The 25996-nt window shown below is 46.4% G+C and overlaps 1 protein-coding gene across 1 annotated transcript; it reads left to right on the top strand.

Annotated features, from left to right (window-relative positions):
- Positions 1-235: 235 nt before the first annotated feature.
- jag1b (jagged canonical Notch ligand 1b) lies at positions 236-25918 on the top strand. Its single transcript, XM_026189032.1, has 26 exons — positions 236-620; positions 911-1216; positions 7607-7658; positions 10319-10576; positions 11131-11191; positions 14303-14433; positions 14538-14657; positions 15695-15808; positions 15899-16012; positions 16097-16210; positions 16690-16736; positions 17207-17380; positions 17816-17966; positions 18825-18989; positions 19067-19180; positions 19317-19430; positions 19586-19699; positions 20135-20251; positions 21023-21050; positions 21357-21442; positions 22038-22151; positions 22261-22370; positions 23050-23289; positions 23880-24017; positions 24225-24366; positions 24938-25918. Exons 1-26 carry the CDS (start codon positions 564-566, stop codon positions 25411-25413), a joined length of 3657 nt encoding a protein of 1218 aa, XP_026044817.1. The 5' UTR covers positions 236-563; the 3' UTR covers positions 25414-25918.
- The last annotated feature ends 78 nt before the right edge of the window (positions 25919-25996 follow it).

The following is a 25996-nucleotide window of genomic DNA, read 5'->3' as shown; positions in this document are numbered from 1 at the left end:
GTTTGTGGCTTGTGCTGACTTATGAGTATCAAAATGCCTTCGGGTCATAGATTATTTCCACTTTTATTTTTCCACCACAGCACTGCCAAAGAGTCCTTATGGTTATCCTCATAATAATGCGCGCGCGCGTGTGTTAGAGAGAGAGAGAGAGAGAGAGAGAGAGAGAGAGAGAGAGAGAGAGAGAGAACGAGAGAAAGAAATATGGGGCCGGGCTTAGCGCTCATGAATATGAAGTTTGCAGGCTTGGACACTCCCTCGTTGCTGAACTTGTGTAGCTTTCTCCAACTCTGAGCAGCAGTCAGTCAGCAGTGAGCTCGGCCGCCGCATGGCTACTGTGTAAACTTTGCTCAACAACAACAAGTGGAGAGTGTAAGATAAACGAAGAGGCGCACAGGCTCGGAGAACCTGAGGGACGTACTAGGAAGGTCTATGAATCAGGAACCTGCGCTCCACTGAACAAATCGTTGCTCCCCACTCGTGCATGTTTAAACCAGAGGAGAGCTCTGGTGCCGTGTGTCGGCCAGACGATTAGTACAAACGAGTGGCAACAGCAGTCCGGAGGCATGATTTTGAGACGGGGCTCGGTGGTTGCTGCCTTTTTACTCTGCTTTCTCGCGAAGGTACGTGGATTGGTTCCTTTTTTCCGCTGAAAACGAGCGGGAAAGGTCACTCAGTTCGGGCCGTTTGGATGTCCTCTGCTTTCTGCATGCGTGTCGCCTTTGAAAGTTCACAGCTATGCTAACATTACATGTAGGCATGCCTCTGCAAGAAAAATCTCAACAGTTAGCATGCTGCGTGCGTAAAAACTAGCGTACATGTGACGCAAAAGTGTTAAAAGTGTAGCTTTTGTTTTTTTGTTTAGTCCCCTCCACACACAGTCCCATTGCACTCACTTTTCTGTCTTCAACAGGTGTCAGAGGGATCCGGACAATTCGAGTTACAAATCTTATCGATGCGCAATGCGAACGGAGAGCTGCTGAGCGGCGTGTGTTGCGACGGCGCACGGAGCGGCGCGGATAGAAAGTGCACACGGGACGAGTGCAATACGTTTTTTAAAGTTTGCCTAAAGGAATACCAGTCCAGAGTTTCCGCTGCAGGGCCCTGCAGCTTCGGAATGGGATCTACGCCTGTCCTGGGAGGGAATACCTTTTCTTTCAAGAGCTCTGTCAGGAATGACAAATCCAGGATAGTTTTGCCCTTCAGTTTTGCCTGGCCGGTGAGTGGAGACTCTAAGAAAAGAAAGAAAAAAAAATCTCCAAAGAGAGAAAATGTGTGTTTGCAGGGCAATTCTGCGCAATTACTGCCTGTCAATCATTCTTAACCCCCCTCCCCTCAAAAAATAGGAGAAAAAAAGGATAGAAAGCACAACAAACAAAGAGTGAGTTTCTCATTTGGCACTTGGTTCTCAGTGAATTGTCCCTTTGAGAAAGCGCCCCCCCTCCCCTCCTCATTATGTGCGCTAATTGACCAGGTGCAGGCATTTTTGCACCATCAGGCCTAGACCTGTCTGCTTATGTGTAAGGTTGTTAAAACCGCGTTACATATAATCATAAAACCCGAGTTAGAATTTGGCTTAAGGGAGTGCAAGTGGGCAGATTATGACTTGCAGTTAATCTGAACTCCTGGGTCATCTAATCTAGTAGAAAAAAAAAAAAAGATGAAACATTTCAAGAAATCCACTCTTTTGTTGTTGTTGTTATTAATGTGTTGAATGGGTTTCCTCCTTTCCTACCAGTCCTTATGAATGTGTGCCCCCTTGTCTGGCCCGATTGAGTAGATTAAAATAATTTTTAACTCTCAGATTCCCCTTGTCTGCCTTCCTGGCAAAGCTGGTCATGTAGCACAGTACAGCAACTCCAGGGTGAAAACCCACTTTCTGGTTTCCTTGAGTGTCAGCTCTTCTTCATTGAATAAATAAATGGGCCTGACAGGCCTGTGGGAGTGTTGTAGCTCTGTGAGAGGGAGATGATTTGCCATGCTGGAGCACATTTCTATGTAGTGAGAGAGAAGAAGGGGGAGAAAAGAAAAAAAAAAAAAGGACTGCACAGACTGACTGGCCCCACAGCTTGGCCCGCAAACTCCTCTGCTGTGCCTGATGGGTGAAAGGCACAGTCTGTTGGTATGTGTTGTTCAATTACATCAAGGCTATTTTTACCTCAAACTTGATGGAGGTTCTTGTTGTAATTTCAGGCACTGCACTTGAAAGGCCTCGAGGATGAGAGTGGGGGAAGAAGTGGACTTTTCAGTTTTCCCCTTTCATGTGGTTCATTGTTGTGTGCCTTACCTGTGAGGTCGAACAGATCATTTAAATTTGTGTTTTCCCTGCAATCTGCCAGTAAAATCATGTTCTCAGCAGGATGGCGTGCAGTTTGATCTAGCCTGTACTTTTATTTGTTCTCCTCTTAGTCTCTGGCACCTCACAACTTTCTTTAAAAGACAAAGGTTTGTGTTTATGTTCACACTATGGCAACACTAAGTTAGTATTAATCCTTGCAGCCCGACTAGTTTCATCTTACTGGATAAAACCATTTCTGCTTGGAAACGGCACATTGTTGACATTGAAATGCAACCCGGCGCTCTGCTCGCTTTCCTCACATTTCTCTTCTCGCACGCTGATAATGTGAATGCTTTCTTTCCAAACATGGCCTGCATGTTCTGGGCCTAATGAAGGATGTCCATGTCGTGTTTTAAAATCTCCAGATACATAGAAATATGCTGTTTTTCTAAAAAAGAAAAAAGTTCTGCACAATCCATCAGGTCACTTGTTTTGAACCCATATCTGTAGAAATCAGGAGTTTGGAGCTGCTCGCTAGCTTCTCCCATCCTTCACTTTAAGTGCTTTACTTCACTGCACATTAACAATTGTCAGGTTAGGTATGATATCACTCTTTGTCCTTTTCATCAGTTGATTGGCTGTTGTGGACAGATGGCAGTGTGGTGCAGTTGGGTTCTTGGGTACTCTGAGTTCATGAAACTCCCCCCAGCCCCCCACTCTTTCTCTCCCTTCATCCTCTCTACTGAGCTGCATGAAGTTGGCCTCTTGTCCAGGCTAAGGGCTTTGTTTAAGTCACGCTTGGTTGGACCCCAGGCATTTCATCGCTTTAACCTTGCCACCCACGGTAACTGCGGCACTTAATGAGGCTACACACATGCGCTTAGATCAGGTAGAGGCAAGAGCCAGGCATCCAGCTGAATGACATCAGCCGCACATCTCTTTCAGAAGTGTTTCAGAGCCCCGTGCAGGTCCTGGTTAATGTCCGCCTCATGCTTGTGCCCCACAGAGAAGTGAGGGCCCTGCTACAGTGGCAAGCCGGGACAATAGTGAGCCCTCGGTGACTACAGTGAGGATTACAGAGCATAATAGATGCACTGCAGCTGTAATGCCAGCGCAGGGCAAGCAACAGGAAGCTGCAGTAGTAGACTCAGCAGTGATATAAAGGTTGGCTCTCAGGCCTTCAGTAATTTGCCCGTGTAACACCTGTAAAAGGCAAAGGCCAGAACTTTGCTCTGGAGTCCCCTCCTCCCCGCCATCGTCTGTATCTTTGAGCGATTCCTTTCCCTCGCTCCAGTGATGCCTGGATTTCAAAGTATCTTTCCATTTTGAAAAAAACCAACCAAACAAAACCAAACAAAAAGAAAACCTCTGGCGTCTCTGAGGCCTGAGACCCGGTGGTATCCCTGTTTTTGGGTTTTGGAGTGAGTCAAAGCAGTCTGAGAACCGGGATCAGGTGCGTCAAAGAACAATGCTGAGCTCAGTCGGACTGTGAGCGTGGGAGCAGTGGGAGTAATGACATGTTTGTAGTTGGCTCTGATGTGGCAGTTAAGTGCAAATTACTCAAGTGAAAGAGAGAAAAGAATGTTGTTGGGTTTTTGTTTTATTTTTTATAGTAGTGTAATTGCTGTGTTTTGTCACCGCGGCATTACATAATGCCCTCTGATGCTTCACTTCTTATCAGTTGCTCGCAGCTTCTTGGAAGGGAGACATGAATCGAAAATATGTATTTAACTGGAAAAGATAACCTGCACCTTTTTAATTTTGTTTCTTTCCCTTAATGGCCTGTGAACCTTGACAAAGACCGATGACTGCCTGCTTCTTTAAACACTTCGATATGGTTTTCATTCCTGGACTCGGGTTCATGTTTTGATTAACTTTGCCTTGTGAGTAATCTGTTTGCGGTGCCTCGTGTTTTAGTTGGCAAAAGGTGAGATTCTTTTGGTCGGGGTGAGGTTCTGTTTGTACCAGGGGCCGACGTACCTTTTAACAGGATACATAAACTGAGTCTCCGTGTAACTCCTGTGATGAAAAAGTCCTGGGGAAACAATGCATTCCTTCCTTCCAACCCCAATCAGTGAAAGCCGGTGGGCTTTAAAGAAGATCACAAGAGCGGGCTTTTCAGGACTGAACCAAGGTTTTGGTGGCAAACAGGGTGTGTTATTTAGCAGCCCCAATCATTGGTTAGATTGCAGGCTGATACCATGAAAGTGATTGACTCAGGAGAGCTGATACAGAAAGTCAACATGCCTTTGATGAAACTGTTTACATTTCCTCTGTGCTGACTGAAGCCTAGACTAGTCCAATCTGTTCTACCTTGCCGTTATTTAGACCTTTGACCTGTTCCATGAGACACCTCCTCTCCCCCTGTACTTTTTTTCCCCTTATATTTCTTAGTAATGGTACATCAAATGGCTTCATTTTCAGAAAGAGGGAAGATAAGAGGGTGTGTGAGGGGAAAATTCCCCTACTGAGAGGATTCAGTAGTGTTTTTTGGCAAGTGAATGTGATTCGAACTGGAATGATCTTTATCGCTTATGCCGCTTGTCTGTTGGACAGTGCCTGCTTGGCCCGGAAAGATAAGAAGACATATGGCCACACTTATTGCACTTGGATGTGTGTGTCTGTGTGCAAGTGTGAGAGAGGGGAGGGGGTTAGAGAGTGTGCTATGTAGTTCAAAGAGGAGAAGTGAGTCAGCTGGGAGCCTGGGAAAAGTGAACCTGGCAGTGGCAGACGGTTATGGAGTTATGGAGTGTTGGCGAATGAGGAGCCAGCCAGTATCTCACTTTCTGGGAGCAGTTATTTAGCATGAAACTAAACATCCCATTAATGGGGAAGCTACTTGTTGGATCAAGCCGCACTGATGTTTCACTTGACGTTGGGAACCCCGTGGTATAGAAACATTAGGAGTGTGCCAAAAAGGGCAGAACAGAAAACATCGATATCGAATTTTTGTTTGTTTGTTTTTTTCCCCCCCAGTTTTTAACTGCGAGCCCTTTTAATCATGTTAACGAAGGAGCACTACACGATCACGTGACTGCACGATTGCATAGCTTCAAAAGCGTCCGTGTTCAGGCAAGTCTAATGATAGAAGATATGGGTGTGTAAGTGTGTGTGTCACGTTAAAGAATTTTTTCTGTGTATATTTTTTTGTTTACTTATTTTAGGAGTACTCCGTTAGATTTGACGCCTGTTAACGCCCAGTTCACTACAATGAGGGATTTCTTTCCCATCAGTCTCGGACACATTGTGAAATGTTGCTGTGCAGCAGGTGAATCCGGGCTTGTTGATGTTTTCACTTGGCAGGGATCCATTGCTGTTCCCTATTTAACTGCCAGTAGAATGATAACGTGTTGGCAAGTGCAAACAACAAAACAAAATTCCAAAGATGTTTCTCATCATTTTTTTTTTTTTTTTATCTTTCAGTTGAGTTCCCATTTTTTAAGATGACTTCTCCACGTGTGCTGTGCTGTCACATGGGTGATATCCTGATATTTCAAAAGTCTGTAAACATTTGCTAGATGTATCCAAGCGCTGTTCTTTACGCTGGAGTATTGGTTCTCTAATGAGAAGTCTACTCTTTTGCAACTGTGTCAAGTGCTGGTCACAGGAGGTGAATGACAACATTTACACAATACTACTTAATGCTTGAAGAGAAGCCAGAAGACTCTTGTTCCTACTGTTAAAGCAACTCTCTGTAGGTTGGGCTGTGGCTTTAGGTGATTAGGTATCACATAACTACTGACTCACTTGTTGGAGCTCTGCAGCAAGCGATTGCAGCCAATTGTGAGTCAGAATATACTGTAAAGGCTGTTGCTGATGAGCGCTGCATCTCAAATAATGGCTGCCCTGATTGCAGTGAAATACTGGCACGGGATGAGACGAATGTCTCCTGGAAAGATGGAAAGGCGAATGCCTGAGAAAACAAGGTGAAGCCGTGAAAAAGCATCAGGAATGACTCATGCCCCCTTTTGTTCCTCTGTGGAAAGAGACCAGGGGTTTTCCTTCAAGCTGGTTTGTTTATCGTGAAGTCATTGCTGCGGCAGAAAGAGGCCATGCAAAAAAAAAGAATTATATATATCTGAAATGCCTCCAAGCATCGCTGCTACGGCCGAGTACGCGTGTGAATGTAACAAGTAGGTGTTTAAGTTGGATGCCCAAGTTAATGTAAGTGGATTACACCTTCTCACAGCCGCATGCTTTTTTTCTGGGACTCTGTCGTGTGCGCTCGCAGACACTTTGTCCGATTCCCTCATAACTGCAGCGCAGGGTGGATGTGTAAGCCGATATCGGTGTGAGCGCTACCGACCCTGAATCGGACAAAGCGTTTTTGGCAGTGCTGAAATGTAGACGGGCCCTCCAGAGTGTAGCTCTCATTCAGTTTCTCTGTGGTTTCCCCTTTCTTGTATTTCAGTTTTTTTCCCCATTTCACCATCTCTTACGCTTTTTTTTGTGTGTGTGTCCCATTTTTCTGCTTGTCCTTTAAAAAATAAAGTGGCGTTCCTAAGCACTTCTGCCTGGCTTCATCATAGCACGCCTATTGAAGTACATAAATTAGGATGAAACTGAAAACCCCACCTACGCTGCAAAAGAAAAAAATATATAAAAGGAATCAACTGGCCTCTCACCACCGTTTTATAAACATGTGGAAAAACTGTATTTGGGGAAAAACTGTTTCTAAAGAGGGGCAAGGTTACAACGGCTAATATGAAGACAGATCTTTGGCTCTGCTTTTTCTGTGCGCTCTTATTTTTGACTTACGGTTGTTTTTTTGGCACGTCCAGCGCCGTCCTGCCGGGTGCTTGTCCACCTAGACCAGACCACTGCTCACTGTGTCTGCCATTCTAATCACAGAGACCTCCGCACCACCTCGAGCTTATCCTCTTAATCAGATCAACAGGACTATTGTTCATAGTTCACGTTGGTTTCTGTACTAGGCTTTGTTTTGGGCTAACCCGGTGAGAGGCAGATGAAACGTCATTGGCAAGGTTGGTGAGGTCATGGGAAATGGAAAAGTTCTGGATTTTAGTCTCTTTTTTCGTAGGCGTTACAAATGTACCATTTATGACACTTGAGGAAAAACACGTTCCAGCCTCAGACCTCACAGATAAATGGGCCCAAGAACTGCAGCATTCCCGATAAATGGGAGAACGTGTGAACCTCCTACGAGTTAGTTTGCATGGTCAGTAAAAAAAACCACAAGGGCACTACTGTGACGTAATTCACTGAACTTATCATGAAGTCTTTCAAAAGATTTGCCACTGAGTCATTTTGTTTATGATGCAGGAACTCCTCCTCTCCACTAACGCTCCCTGTATGTCTTGTCTTCCTCAGAGGTCCTACACTTTGATAGTGGAAGCCTTGGACTTCAACAATGAAACCAGTGGTAAGTATTTCTCCTTGTCTGGTATCTCCATCTTACCTTCTGTTCATTTCTTCTTCTTTTTTTTTCTTTTTTTTTTTCCTTTCCCCCTGTCACAGCAGTGCCTGGGAGGAGTTTCGTTGAAGGTCAGGGAAGGAAGTTGATTCTTCCTGAACCCCCCTGCCCTCTTCCACATGGTCCACTGGGTGGTTTTGTGTGTGCGTGTGTGTTAAAGTGTGTTGACAGGTGGCTACAGGGAGGAGATGAGTTAAAGGAAGTAAGAGGAAGAAGATGGGATTGGGGAGGGCTGTCAGGGTAGAGGAAGGGTGCCCCCCCCGCCCCCTTTCCTTTTTCTTTTTTTCTTTTTTAAGACAACAGAGCCTCGCTGCTCCCCCAATAGAAAAAACATTTTTATTTGGCTCATGACTGATGGCGGGTGCTGCCAGCCAGGGTCGGGGTCACACTGTCTCACTGTCACTGAGGCGTGAAACATAGTTCATCCAGCCGACCAGCTTGAGGCTTTGACTGGTGTGTAGGAGACTGAAGCCTCAGAGCTCTGCTCTGTTTGAGGTTAAAGTGACCTCTGGCCTGTGCATGACCGCAGGCATATAGGCGGGCTGAGCTCAGAGCATGTGCGGTGGACGACTACTAGTCAATAATGTTTGGGTAAATGCCTTGAAAAATACAGATGGTCAATACCACAGACGGGTGGGGGTTAAGATGATTATAAAAAGATGTTCAGCCACAAAAGCAGCTTTCTATCACCACGCAAAATGCTAGTGAACTGGAGTGAGTAGGACAAGTGACAAGAAGTAGACACCACTATGAGAGAGGAGGTGGCGCTATGTGGGGATTTTCACATGGGCAGAGTAAGAGAGGGCCCAGCGGGGTATCTGTGAAATATTGGTACTTAAACTGCTTGAAATTATTTTTGACAACTCTGCCACTCTGAGACTTGAGCTGCTCCTCCCATAATTATGCGATCAACCTGACTAAATTCTGGTTCCTGCTGGGATTCCTGCTGGCTGGTGGTCAGCTTTGTGATTCCAGATGAGGGCAGGGCCTTATCCCGTGCTTGTTTATGTCTTTTTCGAGCTCAGCGAGGTTTCGGTCTTTTCTGCTGTATTTGCCGCTCCCCGGAGACCCATTAGGGCATTGGTGTGAAAAGCCCCCCGAATGTACACATGAGGTGCTGTTTAAGCCTCTGAGCCTCCAGCAGGCTGGCTTGAGGTTCTGTAGGCTTCGTGTGTTTGACCGACATCTAAACAGATTCCTGAACAGAATAAAACATCTGGCTCAAGTTAAAACACCTGTGTAAATGTAGAACATGAATCGTTTAGTTTTATAGCGTGTTTGAGAAACCAGCTTTCCTTCTTTTTTTTAAAATTAGATTAAAAATTTTTTTTTTCTTTTCTAGCATGTCCTTTCTAAACTTTTTAAAGTTGGTCTGATTTATGTTAAGCTACGAGCCAGGCAGCAGGTAGCAAGGGCGTGCTACTCCTGACACTGCAGGCCAGCAGTCGGTAGAGAAATACCACACGGTTAATCTTTGGATTCCAGAGTACTGCGAAATATCACCGGGCACTGTGATTTCAGGATGCCGCCGTACACAGCGTAGTAAATAAATAACAGCGGGCCATCCACCCGCCCCCCCGCGCTGCGTTGCATCATACTACACACAGGAGCGATTTACCTCGCGGTCAACCACCCCTGCTCGTGTGAGCGCAGTAAATGATGACTGTGACACATTTTTCATTCTCTCCCAGGTGGAAGATTTAGACATGGAGTAGCGAGCGCGAGTGAATGAGCGGTGTTAATGCGAAAGGGCTTGCATGTAGACGGTGCGGTGTCTGGAGGTTGGGGTGAGCGTGTTTGCTCTGCGAGCGTGGCTCTCGCCTCCGTCCTCTATTTGCCAGAGCTGTGACCTCTTCCACATTGACTAAAACGCAGGTCTGTTTCTGTGTGGATCTTTACAATCAAAACATAAACTTGGTTCCCTCCTGAAGTGAAGATGGAATCTTCCAAGTGTTGATTTCAATACTTTTGGGAGCTGTTGGTGCCCAAAAAAAAAAAAAAAAAATGCATGTGAGGAAGGCAGACTGGGGGGAAAAGTGCTGATGGCACACTGGCTGGCTTCCCAGTAGTGACTGTGGCATCCTCGCACTGTAATTTACGGCGGCTGCAGTTCTGTCCTCGCCTGAGCAGATGCAGAGGGCAGCGTCAGAGACCAGCAGTTTCCTCAAGCTGTAAACCTGAGAATCACAAACCAACCATGGAGAGTTGGAAAGGGAAGCGTGAGAAAAAAAGCAGTTAAAAGTGCTCATTACCCGCATCCTTTTTTTTTTTCTTTCTTTCCTGCATTTCATCCCACTACTTTTCTTCCTCTCCAACACACATAGTTGCTTTAATTACATATAATCTGCTATGTAAGGGATCTTCTGCAATTTGTGTCAGAATTCTTGGTCCGGTTTTAGGCTCTCGGAGCAAAGTGCAAAAGCCAAAAGCGTAATGTAGGATGCTGCATTCCACTGATGTTGGGGTGTTTTTGTTTTCTCCTCTCAGGCCCAAACATTTGATGAAACTCAAAAGAACCAGAACAGAAAAAGATAGTATTTTTCTTTCCTTTACTATGAAATTCACAAGTACGACTGCTTGTGCTTCCCCCCCCCCCCCCCCCCTTTAAGGTGTAGATGGGAGGTTGATAGAAAAAGCCTCTCATTCTGGCATGATCAACCCCAGCCCGCAATGGCAGAAGCTGACGCACAACGGCCCCGTAGCCCAGTTTGAATACCAGATCCGGGTCAGCTGCGACGAGCACTACTACGGTTTCGGCTGCAACAAGTTTTGTCGGCCCAGAGACGAGTTCTTCGGGCATTATACGTGTGACAACAATGGAAACAAAACCTGCCTGGAAGGCTGGTCTGGACCTGACTGCAACACAGGTGAGGCCTTGGGTGAGATGGCAGCATGAAGTAATGGAAGAAGTCACTTTGAAACAGATGCTTCTGGAGAAAACTGCGTAAGACTGCAGGATTAGTCTTTATGTGTATGAAGGAAATGCTTTCTGTTGAATTGAATGACATCTCCGTTCTGCCCCCCTTTTTTTCCTTTCTTTTTTTTCTTCTTTCCTGCTAGGAGTGTGAAAAAAATCATATTTCCTCCTAAAAACAAGCCTGGGCAGTAATCAGTTTAATAAATGTCTCATGCCATGAGACTGCGGTTCTTAGACTGTCAGTCTGCTGATTTGTATGTCACTAAAATGTTGTCAAATGTTGATTGACTAACAGTTGTGGGCTGTGAAGAGGGCAACCAGGAGAAGTTGGATCCAGGGTAGTTTTGGCAAGGCATGCATGGTTGTCTGTAAACAGCTCTGATTGTTCTACAGACAGAAATGTCAAATAGCGCTAATCATATTATTTGCTGTTATAACTGCCACAGGCCAAGTGTGAATCTAGTCACCGTGCAGTTAAATGATTAATTCTTCCTCTTCTTCTAGCTATATGTCGACAGGGCTGCAGCACTGAGCACGGATCATGTAAGGAACCAGGTGGATGCAAGTAAGTGCTGCTTCGTGAGACTTTTCTGCACTTTTCCAAATGAAATGCCGACCGTTGATTACCCAGTTTCCCCTTCTTGTACATTTACACTACTTCCTGATCCATAGGATGTCAGCTAAGGGAACTTCCCTCGACCATATTCCTCCATATTCCAAATACCAACGCTTGCTCAAATATAACAGTTTGAGCTTCTGCAGTAATAAACTGTCAATAAACATACGTTTCCTCGTCCTTGGTCCTGCAGGGGAGGGATGTGTCTTTCGAACAAAATCCCCATACTCTGTGATTTTTGAGCGATTTCCTGGTACAATGAGAGAGTTTTTTACGCAGTGTTTCGCACCATGCGCATTCTTCTCCTGGGTAACGAACCACAAAAACAAAAACTTTGCAGGTGCAACCAGCTCAGACACAGGAAAAAAAAAAAAGAAGTAGTTCGCCTGCGGTGGGAAAGAGCCGCGTGCTTGCGGTGAAACACTACCGGTGGCTGACGCTAGATGTGTCTCGAGGCGCTTTTTGAAGCGAAGGGGAAAAGAGTAGAAAAATCTAGCCACAAAGTCGCAGTGACGTAAGCTGAAGGGTGATGATGTTTGCACATCAGGGGCCCGTGCTCAAATGATTTATTTTCACAGATTAAAAACAAAGCAAAAATACACACATGAGTGAAAACAAACTACCCAGAGTTGAATTATTTGCACCCTCTGGTAAAAAAGTGATTTGATTACTTTGCAAAATGTATGATGGTGTTCTCAAAATAAGTTCTACCAATGTTTTCCAATTTATGTATATCAGTATGCTGATTATTTACCAGCTGTCATCTAATATCAGTTGGGACAACAGCTAATCTAAGCCTCTTTTCTTTTAACAGTCCAAATGTTGTTTTCCCCACAAAATATCCCAGTCTTCGCTCCTTTTGGACTGAGCCAGCCTTTTATCTTCTTTGGCTAGAATACCCTGCGCAGAGAGCCATTTGATTCAAGTGCCTTCACTTGCTGTGGGGTGTGTTGCCAGAAGCCTGTGGTGGTGATCATTTAGATGTGTAGGGATTGTGTCCAAGCACCAGTTTTGACATGGCACAGATCTTTCTCTGTACATGTTTTTGGCTTCCCAGCCAACAGACTATCACTACCAGGGCTTTAACAGAGATGTAGGCTGAGCTGCTTGTAAATCTCTCGTGGAGCTCTTGTGGATGGGGGCTGCCAGTCTGCGCAGTAGGGCTCGACTGCCACAGCCCTGCTGGAAATGTAGCTCTCCAAACGAGGGGAAGTGTTAAGCAGCGAAATCGTGTGTAACATTCGGATGAGTCTTAAAGTGTATTGTTTATGTAGCTAATGGCTTCCTAATACTGTTTACACGCACAGCCAGAGGAAAAGCCCAGCACAGAAGGGTATCGGCGTTAGGGCATTGTGTGCGCGCAGTAAGAGTCGACTCTCATCCTCATCCCGGAGAAGGGCCCCACGGCGTCCGGCTCTTCCCACAGTTCAGGCAATGGTTGCTTTCTTACTTGTCTGATTTGGCCATAAATCAAGCACAGGGATGATCAGGTTTGTTCATTCTGTGCTGCAGCTTTGTTGTTTTTCCCAAGCTTTTGACATCATCGAGTTTCATGTAATTGCTTGTGTGACTACTGGCAGAACAAGAGCCTGAATGTCTTTTAGTCCCTGTACAGGTGTGGCTATATTTAAAGCTCAGGGTTTAACTCTGTTTATATGCACTCCGCCAACAAACTCTCCAAGCAAGATCTACTGCTGCTGTAGTCAGTGAGCAGTTTCCCATCGTTGGGCTGTTGCGGCGTCTCAAACAACTGCAGTACATAGCAACATTAGCTGCAGGCTTGGCAGCCCCGTTGTCGCAGCAAAGCCGTAGCTTAATGACTTTAGAGTCTTTAGTGATACCCTGAGCGTCCGCTGTTGCTAATGGAGTAACAACAGTGCACCTGTGGCCTGCACAACACTTTGAGAAGGCACATGTGCACCGCTGCAACCTATCAGATTCTCATGGGTATGAAATCTTTGTGCATCAGCAGAACTGCACAGTCTAATGTCACATTCCCCAGTAATTTGGCTGTGTAATAACTGTAAATGATTTGGGATCCTGCTGCGGGGATTCCAGCTCCACTTCTCATGGAGGGGGATTAGCACACTTTTAAGAATAGCCTCTTTAATCACAGACTGAGGTTTACTTAACTGCCGCGTTTATTTTTACAGTCCGTCCGTTTCTTGAGGCTAATCAGCGTGCCGCTCCCCCCCCCAGTTGCCCGCAGGGGGTGGGGGGACGCTACGTTTCCTGTCGCTGGGCTCAGCAGCAGGGACTGCATCGCCGCTTTGCCAGCTTTTTAAAGAGCCGATTTATCAACCGGGGCTGGATTGCTGTCTTAATTATGGAGCCGAGCGAGAAAGGGAGCAGCATTATCGGTGTAATTATGAACCTGGATATTTCAGTGGTCAGCAGGCTGTGTCCTCACCCTCGGGGCGCAAGTCTGACTTCTGACTCATGGGAACCAGGACGAGCAGCAGTGTAACAGCCAAGAAGGCTGAACCCTCCTCGTCTGCCGCTGCCAAGCCACAGGCGTAGTGATGTTAAAGGGAGCGTCTAGTCGCATGCTAATGTTAGCTGTGCTAAAGGTCCCATTGGAACTGTAATTTAGTGTGTTGGGTTTTTGTTTTCCTTGTTTAGTAAAAAGCTAAATGCTCCTCTTTCGTCGTCGGCGGCAGCTCCAAGTATTGTTTAAAGGCCGTTACATAAACACCCTGCTACTTAAAATTCATTTGCGGTCTTTTAAGATGCAGCCCAGTTGTGGGAGCTGGTTTGTTTCACGCTAGTGTGTACTTTATTAAGTTAAGATTATGGCTCAGTAGCTGCTGAACGAATCTGGAATACATGGAAGATTAAAATATTAACATTTTCAGGCAGCGCGTGGATTATCTGACCTCTTCTGTGAAGGTTGTGAACTTTTCTGAAGGCTGTGCGTCTGTCACTGTCTGTCTCTACTTGTTTTTGTTTTTTTAATTTTCTGCATCCATGATTCCGGGTCTCTCTTGAAAATGAGATTTTTTTTTTTTACCTGGATAAATAAAAGACTAATAAAAAAATCTATATCTCTGTGTTTTCCAGGTGTCTGTATGGCTGGCAGGGTCAGTACTGCGACAAGTGCATCCCCCACCCCGGCTGTGTGCACGGCACCTGTAAAGAGCCGTGGCAGTGCCTTTGTGACATCAACTGGGGCGGTCACCTTTGTGATAAAGGTTAATTTCCTTCTCTTATTTCAGCTCACTGTAGGAGCAGCCACTGTTGTGCCCAAACAAACTGTGATCCTCCCCCCCTCTCTTCTTTTTTCTCCTTCTCCCAGACCTGAACTACTGTGGCACTCACCAGCCGTGCCTGAATAGAGGGACATGTATCAACACAGGACCTGATAAGTACCAGTGTACCTGCGCGGAGGGTTACTCGGGAGCCAACTGTGAGAGAGGTGAGTGTCCGTGTTGTCTATATCTTCCAAGCATTCTTACAGTTAGAATAAATGGGAATGTTCTGGGCTCACCAAGCTTGCAGACAAAAGGTCAGAGGTGCCTTCAGTTTGTAATCAGAGGAGGCAGTAACTCGGCAATAATCTGTTTCCACTCCAGAGTAAGTGGCCCCTGAGTCAGGTAATCCACCGATCTTGATCTTTTGGGGCCTGTCATCCTTCTCTCCTCGAGACAGATGGGGTGTGTTGCTAAGGTTCAGCTGTTGCAAACACTTACCATGGAGATGATGTTTTTTTTTTTTCCTCATTAAATCTGAGGCTCGCAGGGTGCTGACAGCTTAACTGCAGAGATGTCAGGAAACCATGCCCCTCATAACAGGAGGTCTGCAGACCGGACGATGCGTTGGGCTATTGTAACAAGGAGGCCCCAGGGTGCGAGCGCTGCATCCCTTCCCTCCTCCCCACGGCATACCGAGGGGACGTCCGCCGATCACCTCCTACTGCCGAGTTATTCCTCGAGCGAATCATTAATTTTTTGATTTGTTTGGTGCTCACTCATCCTTAACTCATCTGTGAAGGAGGTGCCGCGACTGCCCCCTCTCCCGCTCTCCCTCCCGCTACTCTCATCTTGTGCCGCCTCTCAGAAGAAGAATGGCGGGGAGTCAGAGGGAAGTCACGGTGCATTGGCCGGGTCAACTTAGCATGAAAGATGATTTCCTGGTGGTGTAGTCTGCCTGGGCGGGTAATGAGAGCGAGAGAGAGGGGGATTTTTGAGCGGCCTTTCGGGGCAGAGGAGGAGGTTTCAGAGGTGAAGGAATGACTCGATCGTGGACGTGTAACAGCTTGGACCGCGGGTAGAGGGCTCACGTTTCTAAGGGATCAAAGCCAGAACCTGCATTTGCACATCACGACTTGTTTCAGTATCAATACAAATAACATATATTCTGTTAGCAGGCACAGTGGCAGAAATATGTATATTTGTGATGCTTAGTTTGTCATTAAAACAACAAGGATTTTTGTTTTGTGATCTCTCTTTGTAGCCGAACACGCCTGTCTCTCAAATCCATGTTCGAATGGAGGGAGCTGCTCAGAAACCAGTCAAGGCTACGAATGTCAGTGCGCACCAGGCTGGACCGGCCCCTCCTGCACGATCAGTAAGCCTGAATGTGTGCACATTCTTAATGTCAGTACCTTTTCACAGAAAATATCCTGTTGCTTACACGAGACCCTCTTCTCTTGCGCAGATGTTGACGACTGCCTTCCCAACCCCTGCAACCATGGCGGTACCTGCCAGGATCTGGTTAACAGCTACAAGTGCCACTGTCCTTCACAGTGGACGGGGAAGACGTGTCTAATTGGTGAATCGCTCACCCTTTCTACACCACTTCACAGCTGTCAGCAACACGTGTGCATGCCACTAACTGCATTCTCTCACCCTCTAGATGCCAACGAATGCGACAGCAAGCCTTGCGTCAATGCCAACTCATGCCGCAACCTGATTGGTGGATACTTCTGCGAGTGCCTCCCTGGTTGGACGGGGCAGAACTGTGACATCAGTGAGTCTGAATCCTGTCAGCAGCGGCAGCTGCGGGTCAGAACGTCTGTCCAGCTCCTGTTGCTCTTTTAGATATTTCAGTTCCTTTCATCGTCTACATGCTGCATAGAAGCTGTAATGTGAAGGTGTTGGGGAGAGTTGGACAAGTGCAGTCCTCCTTTTTATTTTTTCCTCCTGCAGTATAAATGAATCTGCTTTATCATTATGAGGCCTGTGTGTGGCCAAGGCCACGGTGATTAAGGGTGGCTCAACAATCGCAGGGACTAGTTTCACTTGGCAGCAGAGGGGATTGCTCAATACGCTGTTTTGCACCGAGTTTTGCAGCCACATCATCCAGCTCACATGCACAGCACTCTCCAGCTCCGACAATGTTTTTAAAGGCCCCTAGCATGGGAAACTCAAAGCACAGACTTGTTTTTAAAGACAGACTATTTAGTTAAGCTGTTCAGAATTAAATCTCGGATTTGTTTTCATGTGCAGATATAAACGACTGCAAGGACCAGTGCCAGAATGGGGGAACTTGTAAGGTAAGGTCAAAAACCCATCTCACTTTATCTGGTATTGCTGGTTTGCTTGCCAACTTGTTTGCTTTATTGTGTCTCTTTTGTCAAAGCCAGAGACATTTGCAGCGGTTGTATAAATAGCTGCCGTAAACGGTTCCCTCCAAACCGACAGTGGAATTGTTGTGGAATTCCTCTGAAATCAAATCTGAGAGGAGTGGGTTCAGAGGGGTTTCTGAGGGAGGGGCGCGCAAGTTTCTCGACCACACTAGATAGAATTACCATAAACATTATTGCGTTGAGCCCGTGCCAGGAAAATGTGTTGAAATAATTGTGTAGCTGTGATATTTACCCCCCCCGTCCTGTTCATTCTGTGCTCTGGTTTGACAGTTATTGTTTGGACCCCACCCTTTGAAAGCAGTTAATCAAATTTGTGGCTGCGCGAGGTTAGCTCCGGCTTCTCTCCCTCATACTCTCTTTCTCCCTCTCTTTCCCAGGACTTGGTAAACGGCTATCGGTGCGCGTGCCCGCCTGGGTTCACCGGCGAGCACTGCGAGAGGGACATCGACGAGTGCGCGAGCTCGCCGTGTCTGAACGGCGGCCGCTGCCAGGACGAAGTGAACGGATTTCAGTGCCTGTGTCTGACTGGCTTCTCAGGAAATCTCTGCCAGGTGAGACACGACTCCCACCACTATCCCACACCAGTGCGTGCGAGCATCTTCCCTTTCCTCATTCAGCGTTTTTAAGCCTCTCTTTTTGCTAGCGCTGCCTGTATCTTTTGGGCTTGTTGTAAAGTTTTCCTGCCCCACCCTCTTAAACGGCTGTTGTTCCACAGTCCTCCTTTTTTAAAAAGGGAGTGCTTTGTTGAAGCTGCTCCTGGCTACAGTGGGATACATTCCTCAGCGCTGAAGCCCAGACTCAGAGGACGGGTCCTATGTCTCTGGCTCGTCCCCCCCCTCCCCTCCCCTCCTCTGAGCGCTGTGCGTGTGTTGTTTCCTGGCACAGTTTGTGGGGAGGATGCTGTGGGTTTTGCTCTGTTTTCTGTAGCAGAAACTATGTCAACTATCAGGTTCATTACTCTCTATTCAAAACCTTTTCTTCCATAGCTGGATATTGATTACTGCTTGCCCAACCCGTGTCAGAACGGAGCAGTCTGCTTCAACCTGGCCACAGACTACTACTGCGCCTGCCCAGAGGACTACGAGGGCAAAAACTGTTCTCACCTTAAGGACCACTGTCGCACCACCACGTGCAAAGGTACGTCTCCTGATGCAAGTACTGCAAGCTCTTTGCCCCCCCCCAGCGAGGGGCCTGAAAGATGATCTGTGCACTGTGATGTTGTATAATGCTGAATAAGGCCAGATATTCACTATTTGCCTGGATACTTTGCCCACATTTTTCCCATGAGGGCAATACCTGTATTTTAGTTTCACTCAAAGTAATTTCTTGGCCAAGGTGAGCAGGGGTTTTGTTTTGTTTTTTTTGTTCCGCTCTCTTGATGATGGCCCTCCCTCCCTCTCCTCAGCAAAGCTTTTCCGATGATTCTTCCCTGAAAACCTGGCAAAGGGCTGATAGCACCGTGTGTGTTCTTAGTAATGACTTGGTGGGCTACCTCTTCTTTTCCCCCTCAGTGAATGCGCACATTTCTCTCTCTTTCTCCCCGTCTGTGTAATTGAGTGAGTGGACCAACCACAGAGTCAGATACCAGGCGCAAGATTCTTTCTGCTCTTGGCAAGAATTAAGTGATTACAGGGGAACAAATTCACCCAGCTCACCTAACCTGATCAGACGGGGGCAAAGGAAGGGATTTCAGTTCTGAGTAAAATAGAGAATGAATGAATTGCTTATGAAAGCATAACAGCTTATCTCTGTCATTCTTTTTATTTGCCTTTTCTTTTTTGACAGTACTGTTTTTCCTCTGGACTTTTTTTTTTTTTAACCACATGGGCATTATATCTGTAAAGGCCTGTTGCCCTTTAGATCTGTCGTAATGTGTCTTACATCCCTTCTTGTTTATGGTAAACATGGGTCCTGGTTTAAGGCTTATTTATAATTTGCAATAAGCCTTTCATAAAGTCATTGGTTTTACTATTTAACTTGATTGCCTCTCTGCAGTGATTGATAGCTGCACGGTTGCCGTGGCATCCAACAGCACACCAGGAGGAGAGCGTTACATCTCATCAAACGTTTGTGGACCTCACGGTCGCTGTCAGAGTCAGGCCGGGGGCCAGTTCAGCTGCGAGTGCCAAGAGGGTTTCAGAGGCACCTACTGCCACGAGAGTAAGGACAGAGTCCAAATCTACAACTGATCGCAATGTATCACGTCGTAAATCTAACACATCTCTTGCCATCTTCAGACATCAATGATTGTGAGAGTAACCCGTGCCGCAACGGGGGCACGTGTATTGACAAAGTCAGCGTGTACCAGTGCATCTGCGGTGACGGCTGGGAAGGCGACCACTGCGAGATCAGTGAGTACGATTGTTTATCCTGCAACCTCAAAACAAGGCCACACTTCCTTCATGGTGCCTGTCGATTCATCTTTCAACACGACGTTTGTTTGATATGCCGCACATAAATCACGCCGTTGTTTATTGTTGCAACCAGACATAGATGACTGCAGCACCAACCCCTGTCATAATGGAGGGACATGTCGAGACCTGGTGACGGACTTCTTCTGCGAATGCAAAAATGGCTGGAAGGGAAAAACTTGCCACTCCCGTAAGCTTTTCTTTTTTTTTTTTCCTGATTTTTCCACGCCCCTGTAGACTGTTTGTGCAGGCTCATGGTATGTGCTAATGGCTCTTTGTAATTACCCAGTATTTTCTACATTGTGCTGAGTGTCATGTAAGAAAGACTATCCATGCACCCTCCAGGCGAGAGTCAGTGCGATGAAGCCACATGCAACAACGGAGGCACCTGCTATGATGAGGGTGACACATTCCAGTGCAAGTGTTCCCCGGGGTGGGAGGGAACGACGTGCAACATAGGTGAGTCATCCAGCTTGGTTTAATGTTTCATCTCTGCACGCACGCACACGAAGAAGTTTGCTTTATGGGAGAGCTCCGTGTTGTGTCAGATCTTAATCAGATCTGTCAGATCTGCGAGGTCCATAAACAGTTTTTATCCCTTCGTGCTGTCAGCTCTCCCTCCCACTCTCATCTCGCCCATTTCTCTCTCTCCTTTGAGTGCCGACAGACGTATGCTTAAAATGCCTGATTGCACTGACAGTACACTTCAAAGTCAAAGAATATAGGGCGTAAGAAAAAGGAAAATTAAGGCTGTCAGGGAGAAGAAGGAAAAAAAAGCCCAGTCAAAGGCAGTCTGAGTTGGGTTGAGGTTCATGATTGTGCTGATGATCCTCTTGGTTGTTTGGGAAAGCTCACTGACAAAAGCAAACTTGACCTTTCTCTCTCTGTTCTCAGCCAAAAACTCGAGCTGCCTTCCAAACCCGTGTGAGAATGGAGGTACCTGCGTGGTGACGGGGGATTCGTTCACCTGCGTCTGCAAGGAAGGCTGGGAGGGTCCCACGTGCACCCAAAGTAAGAAAGGGCGGAGGGTGGTGGTGTAATAGATAAAGGTGGACAGTTACTGCCATTAAATTATGATAAACATTGTGCTACCTAGTGCAAAGGTGAACTCCTGCATCTGATTAGAGCAGACTCTCCCATCATCTTTTGATCTGTAGCTTTTTTTTTTCCTCCTCTCCCCCTCCTTCCTCTTCTTTCTTCTCTCCCTGGCTGCTGCCGGCCATGAGAGGAGAAAGCAAAGGAGGGAGAAAAGGGCTCAGGAAAGTGGAGACAGATGTTTCTCCCCCTTTCTGCTAGCTCAACACGCGCCCCTCTCTCCCCTCTCATTCGTTGCATTCCTGTCCAAACAGTGACATGTCTGCTTGTTCTAGAGCTCTCCTCCTCCACTTCCCTGATTTTTATATATATATATATATATATATATACATATATATCCATCCCTTTTTTCTGGGATCCCTGCCATGTATGCATGCACTCTAAAACATGAATTCCTCTTGAAACTTTTTTGGACGGGAGGGAGAAGGTCGGGATGGAATTATGGGTGTTGCCAAGGGGTGGGTGGGGAGGTGGGTTGCATTTTTGAGGGTGAGATTCGACTCAGTGTTGTTAATAAGGCATCGTGATCAGGCAGCGCTGAGTCCGGGCTCGACCGGCCCAACACGCCTCTGCACACGCAAGCTTAGACGTGCTCTTGCTGTCATGTGCACAAAACATGAGAACAATCAACATGCTCACTGCTCTCGTCTCCCTCCCTCCCCATTCTATTTTTTTTGTCTCTTTCAGATACCAACGACTGCAGTCCACACCCATGGTAAGTGGAAGCCAAACATTTCCTGCAGATTTAGACAAATGTAAACAAGCTGCTCCTCCTCGTGTGATAGTTTCTCACCTGCGACGCTTTCACTCTCTGCTGGGAACCAGGCATACACCCTGCCCCTGTCATTCCTGGGATGCAGTCAGTTAACTCTGTTTAGTGAACTCCCTAACCCAAGCACACTTGTCCAAAACAAAGAATAGGAGTGATTGCTTTAATTATCTTTGAGAAATTGTTCAGTTGACTGGTGAGAAAATTCCAGACTGAAATGATCCCCCTGCCCTCTCTCTCTTTTTTCCCCAGCTACAACAGTGGAACTTGTGTCGATGGGGATAACTGGTACCGCTGCGAGTGCGCCCCAGGCTTCGCTGGCCCAGACTGTCGGATCAGTGAGTATTAACCCTGCCTCCAGAACGTCCCCCTGATCGCAGTTTGAGCAGTCAGTTAGAGCATGCCCGGGACCATCAGTCACTCCAAATGGAAGGTCTAGTCAGCCAATTATCTTTTCATTGGGCTTTAGGCCAGGCTGAGTCATTTTGGTGTCACTCCACCAAGCCTCGCTGCTTTCCCTGGGGGAAACCAGCTTAGCAGGCCAACGGCTAATCAGCCATGCTCTCTGACACTGATTACACAGATTGTTTTCCCTCTTAAAGGCTTTCAGATGGCCACATTCTTTCCCATTGCAAACCCTTTGTTCGCCTAAGTCCAGCCTTTAGCTCCTGCATACCTGCTAATGATGCTGCCTAATAAGACCAGGGCTGGCATAAAGCATGTTTGCTTGTTTGTTTGGTTTTTTCTAAGTAATCATTATTATTATTATTATTAACTGGTTAGTATGTACTGTTCAAATGATGCACAGCCTTCGTGAGTTTAGCCTAGCAATTAGACTTGTGTGCAGAGTGAAATATTTGAATGCTGTGTTGCTGTGCTCTTTATGCCACAAAGGAACCAATTCTTACCCCTGGCTTCTCTCCTCTGTGGCAGATATTAATGAGTGCCAGTCCTCTCCATGTGCCTTGGGCTCCACCTGCGTGGATGAGATCAATGGATATCGCTGCCTATGCCCACCAGACAGGACTGGATCCCACTGCCAAGAAGGTAGCAGCCTCCACATGATGGGGAAAACAACCCCCAACAAATATGAAAATGAAGGGGGAAAAAAATAATAATTGAAAATATTTCTAACAATGTGACTGCTTTTACACAGTTACAAGAAAACCTTGCTCCGTTAATGGACACGTCACCCCTGATGGAGTGAAATGGGATGAAGACTGCAACACTTGCCACTGTTCCAATGGGAAAGTTGTGTGCACAAAGGTAAAGTATTTATGAATGCTCGGCACACCTGTGAAGTCTATGTCATGCTTCCGAATGGAAGAAGTGCTGCGGAGAACTGCACAAAATGGATCGCGTTGATGTTTGGTGCCTTGTTTTCCATGAGAAGGTGTAGGCAGGGCCACGACATTATGTGTCACTGGGTGGAGTTGGCTCGGGAGTGCCAATTTCGTGATGCAGTTAGTTGATTAGAACACGAACACACACACCGGTTCCCACTAAGGGACGATTGGGTGAGTTAGACAGTAGTGCTGTCATCGTCATGGCTGTCTAACCGCTAGATGAACATTGCTGGCTTACTAGTGGAGCTCACCTCGGCAAGAAAATGCATCGTAGGATTGAAAAAGATCTGGGAGATGGATTTAAAACTTGGCCTGACATCACAGTATTGTTTGTTTGTGATACATAACGATCTCTGACATGCAGTGGAGACAAATCAATCTTTGGACAGCTGTTACCACTGGTCCAGTTTTTTGTTTTTAGACATTCGTACAGTGTGACTCATCCTCTGGAGACCCAGTGTAGTAAATGAAATACAAATCTCTCCAGTTATGCAGATGTATCTGGGGATATGGCAGTGACAGTTTGAAAGTGTTTTCTACTGTATAGCGTACTCAGTATAATATAAATGTATCAATGCTCCTGTGTTTTTCCTCTCCAGATGTGGTGTGGCCCGATGTCATGCAAACTGGGTGCCAAGGGCCGAGGCGAGTGCCCGTCAGGCCAGAGCTGCATCCCCCTCAGGGAGGGCCACTGCTTTGTGAAGCCCTGCATTGAGCTGGGAGAGTGCTGGCACTCCGACCCTCCCCAGCCCCCCACCAAATGCCACCCCAGCTCCACTTACCAGGACAACAGCTGCGCCAACATCACCTTCACCTTCAACAAGGAGATCATGCCTCGAGTGAGTTACCTAGGCACCAGGGAGGAAGAGATTGAATTTAACAGGTTTTGGGCTCGTTTTCCATCCCTCCCCTCCACCAGCAGTCTTAAATGAATGGGAGCAGCAAACTGTGAAAGATTACCCATTCCTCCAGGGCAGAAAGACTCCTTAACAATTCAGCCATGTATTTAAATGTGCTCCATGAAGGAGTGGGGGGGAATATTTCTCTCGGAGCCTTGTCTGCATACAAGTTTTGTTCCTGAGACTGAGGCATTCATGACTTTTTAGCTTCTGCCAATCCCAATCTTAAACCAACCACATGGGGAGATTAATTTCAGGATGATATGGATTTTGAGCTGAACAGGACCACTGGCGACTCTGTCACCACATAGAATGATCACTTGCCAGTTGCCTAACAAGCATGACAGCAGATAGTGACAAGCATATGAGTTTGCGGTCTTTAATCTAAATTAGGTGGATAGGATGTTGGAACATGCTGCCAAAATGCAGCCTTGGCTCTTCTTTTTTTTTTCTTCTTCTTCTTGATTGCCCTTTTTTCCTCCCTTTTTTTTTTTCTCCCTGTTTGTTAACATTTGCTTCATTCCCTTCAGGTCCAGGGCTTGACTGTGGAAGGAGTATGTAAGCAGCTGAGGAGCTTATACGTGGTCAAGAATTTCTCCTTGGAGCATTCTGTGTCCATAACCTGTGACCCCTCATTCTCAGCCAGCAACGAGATCCACGTCTGCATCGTGAGTACTTCCTTCCACTCACTCTGCCATGTTTGACTGCTTCCATTAAAGCACACACAAAAAAATGCTTTTGATTCATAACCTGCATCGTAGAGTTCTTGCAGCTGCGGTAGGATGTGTTATGGACGTAGGGTTGAGTTTCTGTGGCTTCAGTTTACAACAACTAAACACTTAAATTTCACACCTCGCTTTATTCTTTGCCTTTAGTCGACTGACGACCACCGCTTGGACGGGAGCCCCGTTAAAAAGATCACAGAAAGGATAATTGACCTGGTTAGCAAGCATAACGGGAACAACACGATCATCTCCGCCATCGCAGAAGTGCGTGTGCCAAGCCCCAGCAAAACTGGTATGAACTGAAACTATTTGTTTGATTATGAAGTTTTCCACACTTGCACACACCTGCATGTGCTGAAATGGGTGGGAGGATTTTTTTTCAATTTTTTTCTCTCTAAAGATCAGATCATGAGATAGAGCCAAGCCCTAAAAGTGACAACATAGCTGCACACCAAAGAAAAAACATTCCATGTATATGTAAACTGATTCCTTAACCTCCCACACGACTCATGGCAGTTGTGATGGAGCTTAAAAAGAATCTAGCCAGGATCTTCAATGGAAAGAGCAGAGCTGCTTGGCTACATGGCTTTAGATTGGCTCGCGGTACAACTGGCTGGACTTTTAGTCAGACTCCCACTTGTGTTCACCATTCATCAGTACGGTGACAGCAGACTGCTGATACAGCCAAGTAGAAGCAGCCTCCTCTTCAGCTCCAGGCTTGGAGGTCAGGTTGTTCTGGCAAAAGCGCATTAATGACTGAGCTAGCTTGATGCATTAATACAGAAATCCTACTATTCACCGTTTGAGTCAATTCTTTTTTATTTGTGGTCTCTTTCTGACTTGTCATTGTTTTCTTCTACCAGATTACCTAGTGCCCCTTCTCAGCTCCATTTTCATTGTCATCTGGGTCCTCGTGCTGGTCTCCATTTTGCTGTGGTGCATGCGCCGGCGGCGGAAACAGAGCAACCACAACGGGACATCAGCGACCAGCTCAGAGGACAACACGACCAACAACGTCCGGGAGCAGCTTAACCAGATCAAGAACCCTATAGAGAAGCACGTGGGCCTCACAGTGGCCATTAAAGACTATGAAAATAAGAACTCCATCATTGCCAAAATAAGGACAAATCATCCCGAGGGAGATGAGGACGACAAGGAGAGGCACTTGCAGAAGGGCCGCTTTGCCAAACAGCCAGCATACACACTGGTGGAGAGGGACGAGAAGGCGACCATCTCCAATCCCAACTCGACATCCAAGCACGCTAATTGGACTAACAAACAGGACAATAGAGACTTGGAGACGGCAAACAGCATAAACAGGATGGACTACATTGTATAGCAGACAGCTGTGTTGCTGTGCAACCTAGCCTTACGCCTTCACACCCAGGTGGTGGGTGAAACTGGGGGAGCTTTGGCATGTGTAAATAGTCATGTCAGTTGTGACCCCCCTCCTCCCCCTCAGTATTTTCAGATATTTCCCCGTGCTAATTTAAGTTTTGACAAGCTGGCTTACACTGGCAGTGACAGTTGCTTTGGTTGGCTGGAAACACAAAGCACTGGTATACATTTCACTGTAGAACTAGTTGCAAACGTGTCCTCCTATGCATTTCATTTCCCCGTTTCCTTTTCTTTTTTTTTCTTTTTTTTTTTTTTTTAGCGGACACATTTAAGGGGCTCCTGGTGTAATTGTTGTACAATGAGTTTAAACTACCCGACGTGTTCAACACTAGAGCTAATTATTTTTAGTATGTGTTTGAATTTTTTCTAGTTCTATTTGGAGAAAGTGCTTTTTCAGCTTTAGACTTCAGCAACTGTCAAATGAGACAAAAAAAAAAAAAAAAAAAGATCAACTTTATTATTTATTTTTATTTTTAGGGTTGGGTGGGGAGGGAGATGAAAGGGGTTCGATGTCAGCAGTTGCT

The sequence above is a fragment of the Astatotilapia calliptera genome, chromosome 13, assembly GCF_900246225.1.
Source record: "Astatotilapia calliptera chromosome 13, fAstCal1.2, whole genome shotgun sequence".
Lineage (NCBI taxonomy): Eukaryota > Metazoa > Chordata > Actinopteri > Cichliformes > Cichlidae > Astatotilapia > Astatotilapia calliptera.
Note: the sequence above shows the minus strand (reverse complement) of the source record. Positions and strands in the feature narration are given on the sequence as shown.